Raw genomic sequence first — 21,039 nt, 5'->3', positions numbered from 1 at the left:
GAATTTTACAATTACTGCTAACCAAATCCCCAGTGTTTCTGAATCATATTTGTGCCCATGACCTTTTAGGGATTAAGTTCACATAATTTTTTAATTGTACTCAATTTGTATGGGCTTTGTAAACATTCTTAAGTTTTTGAGTCCTCCTCCCACCATTTTGATGTCATGCTCAGACTTCAGTGTAAAGATCTTGGAGATAGCTGTTATTATTAGATTGATTATTTTAGATCTTATCAGTTCATACACTCCACCAAAATGATGTCAAATATAAAATAAGACTTCAAATTTATATTTTTTATAGGTTAAATAATGAAGGCATGCTATAGAATTTGAAATTAGAAGAGAACTTTTAGAGCTAATTTAACTTAATAGCTTTCAAACTTTTTGCTCTCAAGACACCTTTACTTTTAAAATTAAAGGCCCCTTTCCTGCCCCTCCTCCCAAAGAGTTTCTGTTCACCTTGGTTATATCTAATCAATGTTTACCATATTAAAAATAAAAACAGTTCAATATTATTAAGAAAATTGTTTTCTTGCAAGAGTCTTCAGGGTCCCCAGAACTCATTTAAAGAACTGTTCAACTAGCCCGACTAAATTATTTTGTAGTTTTATAAAATGACCTAGTTAAATGATTTAGCAGTACTCAAAAAGGTTCTAAGTAGGAGAACTTGGAAATGAAGACAAGTATTGTCCAAAATCCTTAGTTTTGGCCCCAGAATTCTTAATCAAACCACCTCACACTTCCTACTCCTCTATTCTACAAATTTTTTTTCCGGAGGTGGGTTTTTTTTTTTTTTTTGGCCTTATTATCTCATTGCTATCTTTAAGCTTTAAATCAAACCAAACCATTCTGTACACATGAAACATCCTTCACTCAGTTATCTGGAGGGTGATCTCTGTGTGATCCTCCCTTAGGTAGGCTGGTACCTCCTATAACTAACATTTTATGAACATTCAAGCCAGCCATGTCTATTTCTCTCCAAGCTGTACTCCTGAATCTATGGACTTTCTCCACCATGCCAGAGAAACTTCCTCACATCTCTGAAGTTCAATGCACCCTTATTTTTCTAACATTGTAAATGCTTACCCCTGTAAGCTTCTCTTTCTAATTGGCTGGTTCCTTCCCAAACTGTTGCCATTTTAAGGAAAATGCTGAGGAAAGCCATATATCTTCATAGTTGTATTTTTGCCTTTAAAGACTTTCAACTATTCTGTTCTGCTAAATCACCCCTTCCTTTTTCTGCTTACTTTTGTATGCTGTCTTTTCCCATAGAATATAAATTCCTTGAGGGCAGGCATTATTTTGGGTTTGTATTTCCATTATTTAGTATCATATACTTTATTTATTGATGAATAAATTGACTGAACTTGAAATAATGCTAAAAATCCTTATTCCTTCAAGAAGTTATCCTTCATTTATCTGAAATTGACTGCTTCATCCTAAAGTTATCATTCTTACAATTCTACTCTCAAATAGTCAAATGGATTTATGATCTCATTGATGTAAACAATTTCCCTATCGATGACAAAATGTACTTATCCTTTGGCTGATCTTCCCTTTTCCCTCCATCTTCACTGTTTCATAAGTAATAAACATGTATTTATTTTAAACCTTTTCCTTTCTCATTTCTTGGCTCTCTCCTGTTAAAATGGCATCCCTATATATCCTTTCCCATTCCCATGAATGTATGGGAATTCATTACCTGCTTCTGGGGAGTTGGAATATTCTCAGTACAACTCACATTATCTATTTATAAACTTATATATCATATTATAATTTAAATTATCTTATTTAAGTTTATATGCATCTCATTTATCTTTTTATAACTAATTATTTATTCCATTTCTTTTATTTATACTAAGTGTTATTTCCATCTGTAAAGTTAGAGAACATGATATATGTTTCACTTGATTAACATCCTGCCACAAACAACTACCATGCATTTTCATAATGATAAAAGGAAAAACTTGCCTTTTATATTAAAAGGTCAGTTTTTGGAGCGAGAAATATAATTAATACCTGTTTGCTAAAATGAATAGAAGAGGACTTGTTAGATTATTTCTGTTCCAATCACTCACTAAGAAAATTATTTTTTCTAAGATGACTTCCTGGATTTATGTCTATATATATAGCATTCTATCTTTAGCAAAAAGATGGTTGCCATAATTCCAGGAAATTCTATTTCGGATTTCTGTTGATAGAACATTCTAAACTTTCTATCTGGAAAAGTAGGAAAATGCTTTTTTTTTTTCCAGCAAACGTCTCTTTTTAGCAATATTGCTAACTACTTCTACTGTACAAAACCTAGTGCCCATCTCCACTGCTAATTCCTTTAATGCTATTCCCCCATGTACTCCCTAAACTGGTTTTCCCTGGAATGCTTGCTCTATAATTAAACTTGCTTTCATCCTAATCTTTTTCTTTCTCACTCCATTCATTTTCTGGCTCTTATTGAGACCTGGCTCCTTCCTGCTGACCCTTCATCCCTATCTACCCTTTTTAGTACCGACTGAACTTTCTATATTTACATTCCCTGACATAGCAGAGGAAGTGGAATACTCTTTGCTGTCCATTTCTACTTGGGATTCTCCCTCTCCCACCATCACTCAGTAATCTCTTCTTTGAAACTGATTCCATACAAAGTTATTAACCACACAAAATTCTGATAGTTACTGATCCCAAAGACATCCTCTCTTTCCTTTCTTAATGAATTCACTACCTGGCTCACAGTTTCTCTACTTCAGTTCCTTTCATGGAATTATCTTCTCCAGGTTCTTCCACCAATATGAACCTTCCTTTTCAGTTTCTTTCATTAAATATTAATTTAAGTCATACTGTAAAACCAAGGTTCTCCCCCAAAGCTTATCTTGGGCCACTCTTCTTTCTCTCTGATTTCATAGAGCACCCATGGATTCAGTTATCATTTCTATGAAGAAGATTCTAAGATGTATATATGCAACTCTAATCTTTCTCCTGAAATCTAGATTCCCATCAATAATTACCTCTTGGACATCTTGAACTGGTTAACCTGTAGGCTTCTCAAATTCAACAAGTCCAAACATAGAACTTAATCATCTTTCCTCCTTAAAACTTCTCTTCCCAATCTCTCTATTATTATCAAGGGCACTGCCATTCTCCCAGAGACCTAAGTTTGCAATCTCAACATCATCCTAAACCCTCATGAACTTGCTGTAAATATCCAACTAGTTTTCAAGTCATTTTTTTTTCTTCACAGAATCTCTTTTACCTCCCCGCTGCCCTCTTCTCACCCAGTTTCCACCTTAATGAAGGCTCTTCTTCATCTTATTCTTAGTCTATTGCAATAGCCTTCTGGTTAGTCTTCCTATCTCAAAAATCTCCCCAATCCAATTCAGTCTCTACTTGACTGACAAGGTGATTTTCTAAAAGTTTAGATCTGACCATGTCACTTTCTAACTCAATAAAGTCCAATGACTTCCCATTACCTCCAAGACTAAATATTAAATGTAATTTGGTATTGAAAGGTATTGTTGAACTTTACTTCTACCAACCCAGCCTTTTCATATTTTGTTTTTCTTAATTTATTTCAACACATCATGACACCAGACTTTTTGCTCTTCCTCACATGGAACACTCCAGCTCTCAAATTCTATGCCTTTTCAATGGATATTCTTTATTCTTTGAACATTCTTCCTCCTCAGTCAATTAGCATTTATTATTAAGTACCAATTATGATCCAAATACTCTGCTGATTGTTAGGGATGAAAAGAAAGGCAAAAATTATAACCTGCTTTCAAGGAGTTCATAATTTCCTGGATTCCCAGACTTCCTTTATTATTTTGTTTAAATCCCATTTTCTATAAGAAGACTTTCCTGATCTTGCTCGGGCTTTTCCTCTAATATTATCTGCCACATACACTGTATATACATAGTTATTTGCATGTTGCCTTCTCTGCTAGAATAAACTCCTTGAAAGCATCAAACATATTTTTGACTTCCTTTGAACTCCCCAAACTTACTAGCACAGTATTTACCACTTGATAGGGTAAATAAATTTGCTCATTTATCAATTCTTAGTATGAGGATGGGAGTCAATTGAATAAATTAATCAAATTTTCCCCAGCTGATTTAAAGTAGGTGATAAGACATTAAACCCTAATATATTTGTCAGGTAAGAATATGTCTTGATTGTTCACTAGGTATGAACAAGAACTGGATAGCTCTTCAAGGAAAATGAGAAGTTTCATAAGATGGGTTGAAGGACTTGCTCATGGTCTCTCAGGCCTTTATAAAATGAGGAACTGGTTTCAAACCCAAGAAATTTGAATATTTACTAGCATAAAAGAGACCCATTGGACAAGTCCCTAAGAAGGATTTGCTTTGAAGGGAGGAAAGGAGGCTTGAGCATACATAACCTCAGCCTCCTTCCACCCACTTTATGACTATAGACTTTGTGAACTTCAAATGGTCAGAAGATTTGAACTTTTTTATCAGCTTCCTAACAATGTCCTCTGTACAGTGGGGAGTAGCTGCAATGCCTGTATTAGGAACCAAGGATGTTTTGGATAAGATGAAAAAATCAGATTCATGATCTATTTGGAGACCAGAAGAAAAGTGATTGCCATTGCTAAGCAGACATCCAGAGGAATGCAACAAAAGGTCTTCCAGGAGCTCTGTTATCTCTTTGTTTCATGTGCTTTCTAAACCTCAGCCTACTTTCCTCTGGACTCTGCATGTACAAGTGAGGAAAATGTCACTGACATTTGGCTTTTGATGATATTTTATAGCAACTATTCTTATTATAGTACCTGAATAAGTATCGTTTTCTAAAAGCTAATTAAGTCTGGCTGACTAACTGATGTTAACTATTAATCATGGTGCAAAGTACACTGGAAAGGCCTCCATCCCCTTAAAATCAGAGCCCTGAGTGGACAGAGGAGCCATGCCCTTGGAACGTGATTTGTCAGTATGAGTGGGAGTTGGGATGGTCATCTCAAAGCACATACTATATCAATAGGTAATAGCTTGTTTTAAATAAAGGTTTTTAAAAAACAATTATGGTTTGAGCTTATCCAAAGTTATTGTATACTTGGGCAATTTCATATCCTAATATTCAGAAACCTACAATTTGATTCTAAAACCTCAATGTACGTTTTATTACCAAAGTTTATAATCAATTTCTAATATGGTTAAAATACTTGGATTTCCTTTCAGACTTCTATTGTATTTAAGCATATGATATTTGTATGTATCTGAAATGATCATGTGGAATGTAGTAAAAAACTATTTTTGACATTATGTATTTTTTCAAAGTTTTTCATTCTTGATATTTTGCTTTAATTTTGCTCAATATCCCCTTCAATAATTAGACTAATGATTATTAAGTAACTTCTTTGTGCAAGGAATTATGCACACAAAAATGAAAAATGACCCAATTCTTGCCCCAAGGCTTAAATCTAGCTGGAGTATGGAGTGAGACAGATACAGAAATAACTATGATTAATGACTTAGGAAATGATTAAGGTAAAAGGAGAAATCAACCAGAATGGCCTATGAGATTCAAGGAGGGAGGAATGGCTTATAGCTAAGGCTGTGAAGGAAAGCTTCATAGAGCAAAGTCATACTTGATGGGTAGAGATAGTGGGAAATTTATTCTAGGCATGAAAAATGCTACATAGAGGCAAGGACAGAAAATAGCAGTATCCAAGTACTTGACTACCTAGTCAAGTATGACTAGAAAATAAGGATGGGACTTTCTATAGGCAAATACCACAAAAAAAGACTAGAAAAATAGGTTGGAAGCACTCAATAAATTAAATAACTGCTAGATGGCATTCTTATAGAATACACATATAAATAGTATAGGATAATGAAGGTAGAGTAGTTAAAACACTAGGTCCAGAGTTAAGAAGACCTGAATTTAAATAGCTATTAGCTGTTCAGTTAAAAAAAAAAAAAAAAGGAATGCTATGAGATATTATTTTAAAAATGTGTAATGCAGTACCTGGTACACAATAGGCACCTTATATATGCTAGTTATTAATGTTAGTGGTAATAAAGACAAACTGTCTATTTCAAAGCATTTCCTAGAATAGAGCCCACTGGCTGCAAGAAGAAAGATACTATCTTTACCTTTTATATTCCTTATATTTCCAGGATTCAAATTTCAGGCCAGTACTATTAGTGACACTAGAGGATAAGTAATCTTTTAATCAGGCAGCTAGATGGTGCAGTGGGCCTTGAGTCAGAAAGATTCCTCTTCCTGAGTTTAAATCTGGTCTCAGACACTTAATGGCCGTGGGATCCTGAGCAAGTCATCTAATACCATTTGCTTCATCTTTATTTTGTAAAAACGAGTTGAACAAGAAAATGACAAACCTCTGCAAAAAAAAAAAAAAAAGCCCAAGTGGAATCACAAAGAGTTGGATACAACTGAAAATAGCTAAACAACAAGCCTCTTTCTGTTAACTCTTCTATGGTCTATGATTATCCTATTTCAATATTTCCTTCCAATTTCATTCTAGACTTGAATTGGGAATTAAACCTGGCCTATGACATTATTATGTGTGCTAATTAGTAATAAAAATTGCGATTTTTGGCTTGGGGGCCTAATGACCATTTGTAACACTGGTTCCATGGGAAAATCTGCTCTGAATTCAAAACAAGTAGCTTAATAAACAAACTTTTGCACCACAATCCACTAGTATATTGGGCACTTCCTGTCCTGGGCTCAGAATGAAACCTTTCTGTCATACATCTTCAGAAAGATCAATAACTCTCTTACTCTGGAATGAGAACACTTTATTTTTAAACCAAATATTAACCACACCTCATTTTCCTAGTGGGCAATTCCCCAAACTGTTTTAATACCATCATAGTGCAGCTGTCCGGGGCTGCCAAGTATGCATTTTTACACAAGCATGAGAAAGAAATGGGTTAAGGAGGGTGAGTAGGGTGGGGAAGTCTATCACTCCATCTTGAACAGGAGGTTAAAAACCACTGAGAGAGCTCTGTGTTTCAAACCATTTTCCAGAGCTGATTCAAAGCTTACTTACTAGTGAAAGGCATTAAGTTATGGTTATACTCCTTACTTTTTCTGTTTATTGTAATTCATTTGCCAGAAGTGGACAATGTTCTTAGCTCTGCACATGATGGAACACAGTTACAGTGACATAAAGTTAAGGATCACACCCAATGACCTGCTTCTTAGAAAATCTGAAACAAACAAACTCATAAAGAAAAAATTCTCCCATCCCACCTAAGCAGGAAATATTTTCTTCCTTTTAGCTTTTGCTCCCTTTGTTCTTCCACTTTTGCTCCCTTTGTTCTTCCAAAGTGATACTTCAGTAAATGTGAGTCAGGAAGAATTTATTGAGTGAGCAGAGTTCAGTGAATGGTGTTTGGATCCTAGACATATGTAAAAACGGGTCCTCCCACTTCATGACCTTATTGTTTTATAATTGTTGTTGTTTAGTCATTTTTCAGTTGTGTTCAATTGATCTCAGTTCATGATCTCTTTTGGTGTTCTCTTGTCAGAGATGCTGAAATGTGAGAGAGTTGTTTTCTTCTCCAACTCATTTACAGATGAGGAAACTGAGGCAGACTGGGTTTGTAAGTGCCTGAAACTTGATTTGAACTCAGGAAGTTGAGTCTTCCCAACTCTAGGACCAGCACTCTAACCACTGTGCCTAGTGCCCTCTGATGTTTCAAACAGGAGAGCTAAGCATGAAGGCTCCATGAAAGCAGTCAATTTTGACTTTCCAATCTAAGAAAGGAAATATGTACACATCTATAGCAGCTGCTTACTAGGGCTGTTGCGAAGCTTGAATGAAATTCTGTAGATAAAGGTTTTATCTTTATGCTAAAATGTGAATGTCAGTTTTTAATTACTAATCAGTACATATGATAATGTCATAGGTCAGGTCTACCTCCAAATTCAATTCTAGAATGAAATTGGAAGGAAATATTTAAATAAGATAATCATAGACCATATAATGGTTAACAGAAAGAGACTTACTTGGTTAGAGAATTAAAAGGATACTTAGCAAAACTATAACACTGGTTTAGGTAGATACTGCCCCACTTTTTCTCCTACTCATATCTTTTAAGACTAGACTTTTTTATGCTGATGGGGCCATGAAGCCACATCAACCACCAGAGCCTTAATCATCTGGGCCAATCAAGTCTCAGGGACAGACACCCAGTTTTCTAGAGAGAAAAAAAGGATCAACAACAAAAGTAGCCTAATTTATATGTCAAGGATCCTGGCAGATATTGTTCCAACCCCAAAAAGGAAGGAAGGCACAGGAAGGAGACATTTTTGTACTTTGGTATCATTATTATAGAACATGGGCTTAAAACAGCATGATTTTAATGTCTGTGATGTCTCTGAAATTTACTTTATAGTCTTCCAATGACTCCTGGAACTTTTTCTTTTTGAGAAATCTAATGTAGTAAATGGGAAACATTGGCTAAAAGTAAAAAACAAAAACAAAATCCTGGATTCTAACAATAGCTTATTAATTTTGTAACCTGGAGAAAGTTATTTAATCTCACCAAATGCTATACCTATAATACCTAATATATATGTAGTACCTATTATATACAAGCATTGTGCTAAGTGCTATACAGATATTACTTCATTTGATCATCACAACAATTCTAGGAGGTAGGCACTATTATTATTCCCATTTTACAGTTGAGAAAACTGAGACAAACAAAAGTAAAGTGGTTTCCCCAGGATCACACAGCTAGAAGGTGTCTGAGAATGGATTTGAATTCAGGTTTTCCTAACTTCAGGCCCAATGTCGTATCCATGGCACCTTCTAGCTGCCTTGTCTCACTTTCCATGTCTGTAAAATGAAGAGAATAGTATTTTTTCTGTCTATATTATAGGGTAATTGCAACATATATGATATAGATGTATATTAAAAACATATATAAGTAGATTTTATATATATATATAATATGTATATTATATTAAATATAATCTATATAATAGATTATTGTCTTTAGCATCAAGAATATCTTCAAATTCCATGTCTGATACTGATACTATTTCTCTGTCTCTCCCTATCTACATATATAACATATACACATAGATGAATAGAAAAGAATAGAAAAAGAAACTAAAAGAATTTAAATTAAGAGAATGTATAAGAAAATGCTTTGAAAACTATAAAGCATCCACCAATCACATCAATTCAATTACTTCAATAATTATAACATAATTTACTTACCAGCTCTAAAAATTCCCTCACCACCTGCCGTTGTTTCAGATTTGTCTCCCCATCCAGATTGGCAGTTTCGATGTGACAGAGGCCATCAGGATCACTTGAAGAAAGCAGCAATATGTCAGCAGGTATAATCTCATTACATCGAAGCTGAACAAAATCCCCAACTCGAACTTCTTTCCAGTATCGGTTCACAAATTTCTTTTCATCCCTAATATAAAGAGAATTATTACAAAAACAGGTTAAAACATGCTAGCTATCCCCTAAAATTAGGGGCGATCATACATTGTCCTGAAATTTACCATTTTACATTTGGAAGATGTCTGCTTTTCATATTTTTAGTGGCCCAAAAGTCTTAGTGTAATCTGAAAAATGGAACACTAGCATACAGCACCCTTTATGTGTATATTGGTGTGTGTTTGTGTGTGCATATACTAATATGTATGTATATATTTTAGATATGCCGGAAATCAATTTAGAAGCAATATACCCCTTCTAAAAAGCACTAAATTATGAATAGTACTTTTTTTGGTGCAGTAATAGAACTACTAGGTCTATTCCTCAAAAAGGTCAAAGAAAAAGGAAAAGAATCCACATATACAAGAAAATATTTATAACAGCCTTTTTGTAGCAGCAAAAAAAAAAAAAAAAAGCAGGAAGGATTTATACCTCAATTGGGGAATGAAAAAACAAATGATGATATATAAATATAAGAAAATATGTTATGTTGTAAGAAATAAAAAAAGAGACAGTTTTAGAGAAATGTAGGAAGGTTCTATGAAATGATATAATGGGAAGTGAGCATAATTAGGAAAATTTATAAGATAATAACACTGAAAAGAAAAAAAAAACTTTGAAAGTTTTCAGAATCCAGAAGTCTAATACATAGCAGATTTTTCAAATAAATGTCAACTGACTGACTGATGAAGCACATTACCCTTCTTCTGCCTGCCAGGTGGTGGATACAAGAGGAGGAATGAGAAATAAATTTCTGGACATGGTCAATTCAGCAGTTTTTTTTTCCCCTTGACTATGTATATTTGCTACAAAGTGCTCTCTCTCATATGTGTGTGTATGTCTGTCTGTCTCTGTCTCTCTCTGTCTATCTCTCTTTTTCTCTCTCTGTCTCTCTGTCTTTTATCCTCAACCTCTCAATGGCAAAGAATGAAGATAAAAAACAAAAAAATATGGGAATTAATACAATAAATATAAACTATTGAATGTAAGATACTATGCTACACACTGTGGGAAATATAAAAATAGGATAAAAGAAGTTTAAAATCTGGAGGATGTGATAGGAAACATTGGAACAAGTCATTATCTGATAGCTTCTTTAGTTTGGAAAACTTTTGGTATTTTTTGTTTTGCTTTTGAGAAATTATGAAAAATAGTACATTGAAATGGCCTTAGAAGGCCATTGAAAACATTAATACTTTTAGAATCCGTGGTTTCAACAGTGTTATGGATTCCTTTCATTAATACAGATTACAACCCTCTCTTAGTACTTAATACAAAGTCTTCATGATGTGCTACGACTAAAAAAATAATAATAATCCATTACACTGAGACTAATTTGGTCAAGATTTTTTTTTTAACTCAGCCAGGCTAACCCTCAGATCATAAATACATATTTCTCTTATATTCCTTACAGGTGACTATAAACATGGCTCTTGTACTTCTGGCCAGAGGGAGAGAGTGAGATCCCTCATCCCCCTCCTTCAAAGAATGCAAAATCATCATTTTGAACCAGAGTAGTACTTTTTGTAGAAGATGAATATAGAGTCATATTGACTGACATCAAAATAATATATTCTTTCCCTGTATTACCAACAAAACGCAGCAGGAAGAAATAGAAAGAGAACTACCATTTAAAATGACCACAAATAGTATAAAATATTTGGGAGTCTGCCAAAACACACATGGGCTACATGAACACAATAACAAAACACTCTTCACATAAAGAGAACTAAATAATTGGAAAAAATATTAATTGCTCCCAAATAGGCTAAGCCAATATCATAAAAATGACAAATTACCTAAATTATTTTACTTATTCAGAACTATGCCAATCAACCAACAAAAGAATTAATTTAGAGAGTTAAATAATAACAAACTTGGATCTGAAAAACTAAAAAGTCAAGAATATCATGGAATCAATGAAAAAAAAAATACAAGGGAAAGAGATTTAGAAGGCTCAGAGAAACCAATTCGGTTCAAAGAAATGATCAGACATTCTTTGTCCAATAGTTTACGTACTTCTCTTAGATTCCTTACAAGTGAATCATAAACATAAAACTCTAGAAGTGGTAAAAGTCCATTTTGTTTCTGTGCATCAGAGAGCTGACAAACAGACCTTATCTACTCATCAAGAAAGTATGAACTCATAAGAAAAAACAGAGGCAGTGAATTCAGGACAAACATTTAAGCTTGTCAAAGCTGCTAAAAAAATGTTAATTTTAATGCATCACCATATGATTATGTGGGAGTTTGTGTTCACCATGAACAAAAAAACTCTCCTGATGGTCATATAAAAAAGCATGATTATGATGTGTTACCGTTTTCATCCTCATTAAGTGTGTTCTGGGGCGGGGTGTTAAAAGTAAACACAAAATAATACAACATAAGCAATCTAATCTTGCTCCTTGAACAAATGGCAAGGTTATTAGGATTATGAATGGCTTCTTGGAAATAGATGAAGAATGCATTTGATTGCAAAGACTGTCTTAGTTAATAGAAATTAATACATTAATACAATAGCCTAGGGGAAGAAAATCTTTGCAACCTTTTAACGAGACCTTCTCAGTAGTTTTTTTTTTTTTTGGGGGGGGGAGGATAATGGTAGTAATCCTTCTAATTCTTTGGTTCTATTTCAGCACAATAACACCAATATTATGTATTACTGGCAAAAAAAATTTCCCCACATCCATAATTGTTGAAATTAGTATTAAAGACTTTAAGCTGATGGTGATATTATCAAGTTGGAAGACAGGAAGGTTAGAAGGAAGAAACATTGAATAAGCACTTAATATATACCAGGCACTGTCCTGAGTACTTTACATATATTATCTCATTTGGTTCTCACAATAACTCTGTGAATTAAGTACTAATAGTATCCTCATTTTAGAATAGAAGGAAAATGAGGTAGACTGAGGTTACACAACTTGCCTGGAGTCATAATGATAGAAAGTATTTGAGGCCAGATTAAAACTCAAATCTTTCTGACTTTAGATGCAGCATTATATCCATTGTGCCAGTTTGTATTTAAATATACACATACACATCTATACCAAACACACACACTCATACATACAATACATATGGATGTATATATATATATATGTGTGTGTGTGTGTGTGTGTATGTGTAAATATATGTGTATCAAATCAAATATTTGCTGACTTTTCTATGTAATGTACTGTGTTAGGCAGTGTGGAAAATGCAAAGAAAGATCAAATACAAGAAACATAAGAGCTTCAAGATATAAAAGGAAACATGAGGGAAAAAATCCTGTTAATTCAAGGTAGAATACAAGTAAATAGCCTGATAGGAAAAATGCGAACAAAATGTTATAAGTATTCAATTGCTAAATAAATAAATAATTGAAGAACTATACTATCCCAAATTTATTTATTTAGCAATATCTTTGCATTTTCCACACTGTACATTACATAGAAAAATCAGCAAATATTTGATTTGAGGTAACTGAAAAAATATGTAAATTTAAAAAAATCAGAATTACAAATATATAACAATAAAAAATAAACAAAAAAACAATAAAAATATAACAATAAAATATATAACAATAACCATTTACAATAGTAAATGGAACCATATCAATCAGCTTCAGCCATGCTTCATTTTACATCTTGGCCATCTCCTCATTATTCACCATGCCTGAGAGTTTTTATCAGCTCTCCTACACCTATTTCAAGCCATGTAACCAATAAAAATTCTGCTATTGCTACTAGAAAGGATATGTCATTTCTATTCCCTTTTGACTTTACTCATCACCCCTTTAGTTTTCCATAATAAAAAACTCTCTCTGGCTACCATTTCTCTGTGTGCTGTTTTCCTCTTATTGAATGTTAACTACTTGAGGGTAGAGGATATTTAATTTTTGTATTTCTATCCTCAACCCTCAGCACATTGCTTGGCACATAGAAGATATTTAATAAATGCTTTTCATTAATTCATTCATTAACTTCAATCTCAAATCCACAAGGAAAGTATTTCTTCCCAAGAAAAATATGCTTCTGGAGAAAAGAATGCAGAATGGCTTTGGTTAGAATTCAAATGATTTTTATTTTTTCACAAAAGAACCCATAAAAATATATGAATACCATATTGAAATTTGTGCAAACAGATTTCAAAGCCAAATTTCAAGTCTTAGAATATGGATTATTTTGTTACTAATCGTAATACAGAGTACTGCTACTTCATAGAAATGAAACATAGAAAGATTCTTCCCATACAGAGTAGGCATATATTATAAATGCTTATTTCTTTTTCCCTTCCCTATTCCCCATGATTCTGTGCTTACCATTCTAAATGAGCTAAATGGAAACATAAATGCAAGAGTTCAAAGGAAATTAACAGAAAATTATTTGTGGCTGTATAAAAACATCAGATAAAATGGGCAATAACAGAAATACCATATACCCAACTAACATGAAGTATAAGAAAGTATCAAACTTCAAGCCCACAAAATTATCCAGTGCAGCCTTACAAGATTAAAATATAACTGGGAAATATTCATAAATAAAAATACAATAGAATACAGATAAAGTTAAAAATATGGTTTTCTAAGTCAAAAGGTAGCTACAGGGATTCTCTTGTATTTTTTGGTAGCCTCATTTCTCTTTTTTTCTTAATAGCTTTTAATTTTTCCACACACATGCAAACATTCACCTTTGCAAAATCTTGTGCTTCAAATTTTTCTTCCTCGATTTCTCCCAACCTCCTCCCAAAGACAGTAAACAATCCAATATAGGTTAAACATGTACAATTCTTCTAAACACATTTCCTTATTTGTCATGTGCTGCTTAAGAAAAATCAGATCCGAGGTGGGAGGGGAGACACAAGAAAGGAAAAAAAAAAAAAACCCAACCAAACACATTCACCACTAAAAAAAAAAAAGTGAAAACATTATGTTTGATCCACATTCATTTTCCATAGTTCTTTCTCTAGATGTAAGTGGCTCTTTTCATCACAAGTCTATTGGAATTGCCTTCACACCCCCCATTGTTGAAATAAACCAAGTTCATCACAGTTAATCATCACATAATCATATTATTACTGTGTACAATGTTCTCTTGGCTCTACTCACTTCATTTTGCATCAGTTCATGTAAGTCTTTCCAGGCTTTTCTGAAATCAGCCTGACCATTTCTTATAGAACAATAATATTCCATTACATTCATATACGATAACTTATTCAGCCATTCTCTGATAGGCATTCACTCAGTTTCCAATTCCTTGCCACTATAAAAAGGGCTGCTACAAATATTTTTGCACATGTAGATCTTTTCCCTTTTTTATGATCTTTTTGGTATACAGACATTGCTGGATCAAAGAAAGGGTATGATCCAGTTTTATAACTCTTTGGGTGGTCCTATTTCTATTTGAATTTGGTATCACTGCTTTAATGGATCTCTGAACTTAATGATCTAGGAATTCCCTCAAAGGACACAAAATCTGCTCTCTATACATCCCTTACCTGAGGAAAATTCAAGTGTAATGAGCAAATAAGAGTCATTGCTGATAATTCTCAAGAAAGTGGGTAGTGAAGGGAGGTGGACTTGGTGGATTCATAGATGGCCTTCCTCCTTCTGCTCTAGTGATTTGCAACTGCCAAACTGAACAGTATGTCTTCCTGGCTAGAACCTATGCCCTATGAATGGCTATGTTATTGCATGAAAATCTTTATAAAAAAGTATAAAAACCTTCATCTTGTAAAAGCAAAAATAAGCCTCAATTATTCAATAAAACAAGTCCTCAAGGATTTCTATTAGGTGACATTTTGTTAACTTAGTTTGAATTTTTATAAATACTTAAAAATAATCAAATTGTCACTATTTCAGATTACCTCCTCCAAATAATCTGAGATTTTTACAAAATATTCATTAATAAAGTTATGCTACCTATGGATGGTGGTATACATTTAAAAAAGTATTAAGTAAAGTTTTTAAAATTACAAAGAAAATGGAAAGATATTTGAATCTACAAAGCTAAATGTTTTCAATTGGATTTGCATTGTAATAACAATAATTTTATCTGTAATAATAAAGGTGAACTTTGTCTTGAAGATAAAGAATAAAAATATTTCATTAAGAAATAGAAGTTCAATATGTCAATCAGAGTCATCTAGATAAAAAGAAATTCCTTGGTCCAGATGGTGGGAAGTGGTTGAGTCTCCCGATCAAGCCACTTTCTCAGCAGGAGGAGCTGAAGCCTTTTAGCCTGCCTCCTCAATTAAATGTCCACCAATCATTGTTGTTTTCCCCTGTAAAAGGGATTTCCTTTCAAATACATATTTACAGTATTCAGTATCTCCATTAGGTGTGTTTGGTTCCCCAAAGAAACCGTTGATCATCAATTTATTGATCATTAGCTATACATGCCATGCCCTCACCACTCGAATTATTGTAATAGCTTGGTCTTGAATAGTCATTTGGTTTCCTTACCAAAAGTCTCTCTCCCCTCCAGTCCATCATCCATTCAGCTGTTATTCCTAGAGTATATGTCTCACCAAGTCTTGCACCTCTTTTACTCAAAATACTCCAGGAGCTCCCTAGCAACTATAGGATGAAATATAAAATCCTCTACTGAGTGTTTAAACACAGCCCCTTCCTACTTTTCTTACACATTATCTCCAAATACTTTGGGATGCAGTTACACTGATATTCTTGATGCTCTTCCCCTAACTCCATGCTTTTTCATTGTCTCTCACACTTGATTCCTCCATCATCCCCATTTGCTTCCAAATCCCAGCTAAAATCCCACCTTTCTTAATCCCCCTAATTTCTAGTACCTTCCCTCTACTGATTATCTCCAATTTATCCTGCATGTATCTTTTCTGTACATAGTTGTTTACATAGTATCTCCCTCACTAGACTGTAAGCTCAAGAACAGAGACTGTTTTTTTTTAATTCCCTTTGCATGTCTAATGTTTAGCACAGTACTTAGCAATTCAGCATCCTAAGCTCTTGTATATAAAACCAAAATTAAGAAAATACTCAACAACATTGATAAACAAAAAACATTCCTATAATCAGTGAAATCAAAACTCTAGAAAGAGAAATTAAATAATTTTTTAATATGTATAATCCAGAAAGATTTCGTTTCAGCTAAAGATCTCAGTGCATGCTTGGCAATTAGTAGTTAGTGGACAATCTTCTGGTAAAAAGTGTAACAGAACTTAAGAGATAATTGTCAGACCACTTCAATTTGCACATGAGAAAACCAAAATCAGTGATATGTGCAAGGTCAGACAATTTGTTGGTAGCAGATTTAGAAATAGAACGCACATTTAAAGGTTCCCTGTGTAGTGTTCTTTCCACTACATCATGCTGTCTTTTTTGGAACACTGAGGGTGTGGCGGCTCAGGGCCACGTACTTTGAGGATGCCAGGAAGGGGAGGAGGCCTTCAAAGAGGCCTTTTTCCTTCCCCGTTTTCTTTCCCTTTGTAAGACAGGAATGCTGCCCTTCCCTCCTCAAAAGGATTTCAAAATGGGCAAGAGAATCTACCTTTGTCTTTAAAGAAAACAAGGGAGAAGAGAAAGTGAGATGAAAGAATGAATGAGCATTTATTCATGCTTTTAGGACTATCTACATTGCTATATGACAAAGACTGTGCTAAATGCTAGGGATGCAGTTAGTAAAGTGAGTCCATCCCTTCTCCAATTCACAATTTAATTGAAGAAGAAAGCATTATAGCAAGGTTTAGCTAAAAGGCTGAGGGAAGGGGCCTAGAAATAAATCACAAACATTCAAGGACAGGGCAGATACCAAGAGTCATTCTTAAGGCAGAGAGGCAATTTTCCCGGGGTAGCAAGAGGACTGGTAAGATCAGTCAGACATGGTAGTAGGGCAGATGGCAAGTGCTGTTCTTCTAAGCAAGATTATAGCTGGTGACTCCTTGATCATCCAGTGGTTCTCAAACTTTTGTTTCAGTATCTTTATCCTATTAAAAATTATTGAGGATCTCCCCAAAGCGGTTTTGTTTATCTGGGTTATATTTATAGACATTTACCATATTGGAAATTAAAACTATTTTTGAATTTGTAGACCCTCTAAAAGGGTTTCAGAGATCCCCAGGATTCTCTAGCCCATACTTTGAGAACAACTGGTCTAAACTGTGTGAACAGTCACATTCACTTCTCAGGATAGTAACTCTTGGAAGTACTGACCCCACTATCAGTGAGAAAGGGAAGTACATCTGGGGGTCTGAATAGAATGAGGATTCTAAGTTCTCTCCCATGGGGGTAGGGACTAGAAATACCCACATGGATGAGATCATAGATCTATTGAATATTGAAATGTTATCACAGTAAATACTAGAGCCATCATGAAATCTCAAAACATAAAGCTTAGGGAAAACAGAAAGAAAAGTGAAGAGAAGGTAAGTAGCAGGATATAAGGATATAGATCATATCTCCCCCCCCAAATACATACACACACACACACACACACACACACACACACACACACACCTTTGTAAAAAGTTTCAGTCATTTTTGTTGAGGCAGTTAGGTGACAGGGGATAGAGCTCTGGACTTGGAGACAAGACCTCAATTAAAATCTGGTTTCCATCATTTAGCTAGCTAGCTATGTGACTTTTAACCTGTTTGAGTCATCTGTAAATGAGGATAATAAAAATACATACATTCCAAATCTTAAAGTGATAATTTGGGTTGTTTCAGACATGTTTAACTTTCCATATTATTATTGTTATTGTAGTAAAAAAAAATGTGAACCCCATTAAAATGCTATTTAGCAAGGTGGGTTTGTATCACTAAAAGTTTTGCCATTGTAACCTAACTCTAAAATGGAATTGAGATGGCATTAAATGCTAAGCCAAGTGAAGAATATAGATTAGGAGAAATGGATATGTCAAAATATAAAACAGAAGAAACATAGCTAGACAACAATCAATTTACAAAGCAATCACTTTGCATAGTTCCCAGAAGAAGGTTTCTGTGGTTTATTGTGACTGGGATTTGGGAACCACTTCACTGACCCTAACGGTCAAACTGTCATATAATACACCTTCCAATAACATGCCTTATCTATCGACTTCAGAATAAAAACGGCAGGAGACTAAACTGGATAAATTATGCAAGAGATTTCTGTATTTTTTTTTTTTGTTAAAGCACTTTGTTATTTCTGAAGGTACTTTCCTCCAAACGGCATGCAGGTCAAGCTGAAATACAAACTCCCCAAACCCATTTTATTTGTTCACATCCTCATATACTTGATGACCTCCCCATCACACTTTATCATATTATCACCAGCAGGAAGGGAGGGTTGGTGTTCCCTCCTCCTACTAAAGCATGTAGGTTTTTAAAATTTTGTTTTTATACTGTTTTGGTTTTATACTTTGAAAAAGGTGGGACCTTGAAATAAACCACAGGAATGCTCAAGGTCACAGGATAATGCTTAAGATCTCCTGCCACTATCCATTGGTAATCTGGATATAAACACCACGTGAGGGTCTAGATGCCTAAGTATTGCTGTACTGTTGGTTTATAGTCTGACTCCCTACTGACTAGGAAAACTGGAAGGCATTCATGGTTTTCAATATATATTTTTGACCATGCAGCCTAAAGATGGAAGGTTGTTGACTTCTTTACAATTCAAAGCAAAAATCTATTAGGAATATAATCAGAAATATACAAACAGAAATGGATGGTAAATAACCTTAAACTCCAAAAAACTATTGTTATGATACAGCAGAGCTTCTTATGTTTTTTCCACTTGTGACCCCTTTTTGCCTAAGAAATTTTTACATAATTCCAAATATGTAGTACACAACTTAAACACTTACTGATAATAAATCAACTTTATGACCCTCCTCCCAGTGAGATCTCATATGGGGTCACAAACACAATTGAAGAAATTGGATGATACAGACTAATAATATGTTGACATAGCTAGATGACACAGTTGATGGAAATATATCCCTGGAGTTCAAATCAGATCCTGAGTTCAAATTTGGCCCCAGATACTCAGATACTAGCTGTGTGATTCTGTGGAAATCATTTAACTGTTTGCCTCAGTTTCCTCAACAGTAAAATGAGCTGGAAAAGGAAAGGCAAACCATTTCACTATGTTTGCCAAGAGAAACCCAAATGGCAATATGGAAAGTTAAACATGTCTGAAACAACCCAAAACCACAATAATAAATTAAACTACACAAGTAGAAACTTTCACATATTCAAATGGAGAAAAGGTTATCTTCTAAAGAATTACTCAGAAACAGGGTTCTTAGTATTTCTTTTATATTGTGAAAATCTGATGAAGACTGTGGACTCCTCAATGCTTTTAAAATGTATAGAATTACAAAGAAAACTAATTATTTTGAAATCACTATTAAAAGTTAGAAATAAAGTTTACTCTAATCAGGTTAAGAATCCCTGACTCTGGGATGTCCCAAACAAATTAAAGGGTCAAAATGTGAATTAAGAAGGTTTTTTTTTTAAATAATATGCTTGTAAGATACTCTTAAAGGCAATTAAAACTTAAAAAAAAAGACTAATGCTAGCAGTAGCTAGGGAGACATTAGGACTACAAGGATTCTGTTAAAACCTAAAGATGACTGAATCAGTTCTCACTTAGGCAGAGATTTGTTTATTTCAACTAACTAAAGTTTGAGCTAGACTTTAAATGGTTCCTTAAATCTGGGCATCATTCATATAACCATTTCTACAGACATATTTATATGCAAAAAGGCAGGTTATAAAATATGGGTAGCAAGCCTCCCTCCTGGAAGTCTCAGGGCCTAGTATGGACACTAGGCTAAAAAGACATTAGCAAATACCACTCAGACTCAAATCTGTTTCCTATAAAATGTTTATCAAATGTTTATACATGATTTTATATCATAAATTTCTTGTTCATATATTCTTTAAGATCATAACTAAATAGATTTTTAAGTTCAACAAAGACAGAAAAAAATAAGTATGAATTTATAGCACAGGTGAAAAAACAACGGAGATTAGAAGACAGTAAATTGAGATATTAGTCCTAACTTTATCACCGACTTACCTATATGACTTATATAGTCACTTATCCTCTAGAATTTCATTTCTTAATTTTAAAAATGAGAGATTTGAATTAGAGATCTCTAAGGTCCATTCCAGTTTTAATATTGCATAAGTCTTCATGTTTTGTAACCCTTTAACTCCTTCCCCATAACACCCAATGTCACTGTTACCACAGGGAGATTATTTTAAAGATCAAATAATGGCAATTGACCACATGAAATTGACTGCATGAAGTGACATTACTGATTTAACTTAATTCTTCAATATTTCTGAGTTGAATTATTCACTGTTTTTACCCCGAGGAGATAATGTTGAGTAAAAAACTTGACCATTTTGATGTCTATTTTCCTTACCTACAAAATAGAAAAGAAATACTATTTATGACATTGCTTACACAGGAATGTTGTAAAGAAAGTTCTTTGTAAATAATAAATGGATCACATTTATATATATAAATCATCTCATTGTTAGAATTATTATTATTATCACTATCATCATTATTAGAAGGTTTTTGCAGAGTTGGGACAAATCAAGAAATGGAACTATTTTCAAAAGAACTGGTTG

At 33.9% G+C, this 21,039-nt stretch overlaps 1 protein-coding gene across 1 annotated transcript in view; it reads right to left on the bottom strand.

Moving 5' to 3' along the window:
* Positions 1-21,039, bottom strand: part of ATP10A (ATPase phospholipid transporting 10A (putative)) — a 259,763-nt gene that overhangs the window by 130,636 nt on the left and 108,088 nt on the right. The window contains exon 2 of the mRNA XM_031959101.1: positions 9,219-9,423. Within this exon, the coding sequence (XP_031814961.1) occupies positions 9,219-9,423 (205 nt within the window). The remainder of the gene's footprint in view (positions 1-9,218; positions 9,424-21,039) is intronic.

The sequence above is a fragment of the Sarcophilus harrisii genome, chromosome 3 (genome assembly GCF_902635505.1).
Source record: "Sarcophilus harrisii chromosome 3, mSarHar1.11, whole genome shotgun sequence".
NCBI lineage: Eukaryota > Metazoa > Chordata > Mammalia > Dasyuromorphia > Dasyuridae > Sarcophilus > Sarcophilus harrisii.
This window is presented reverse-complemented; position numbering and strand designations above follow the sequence as displayed.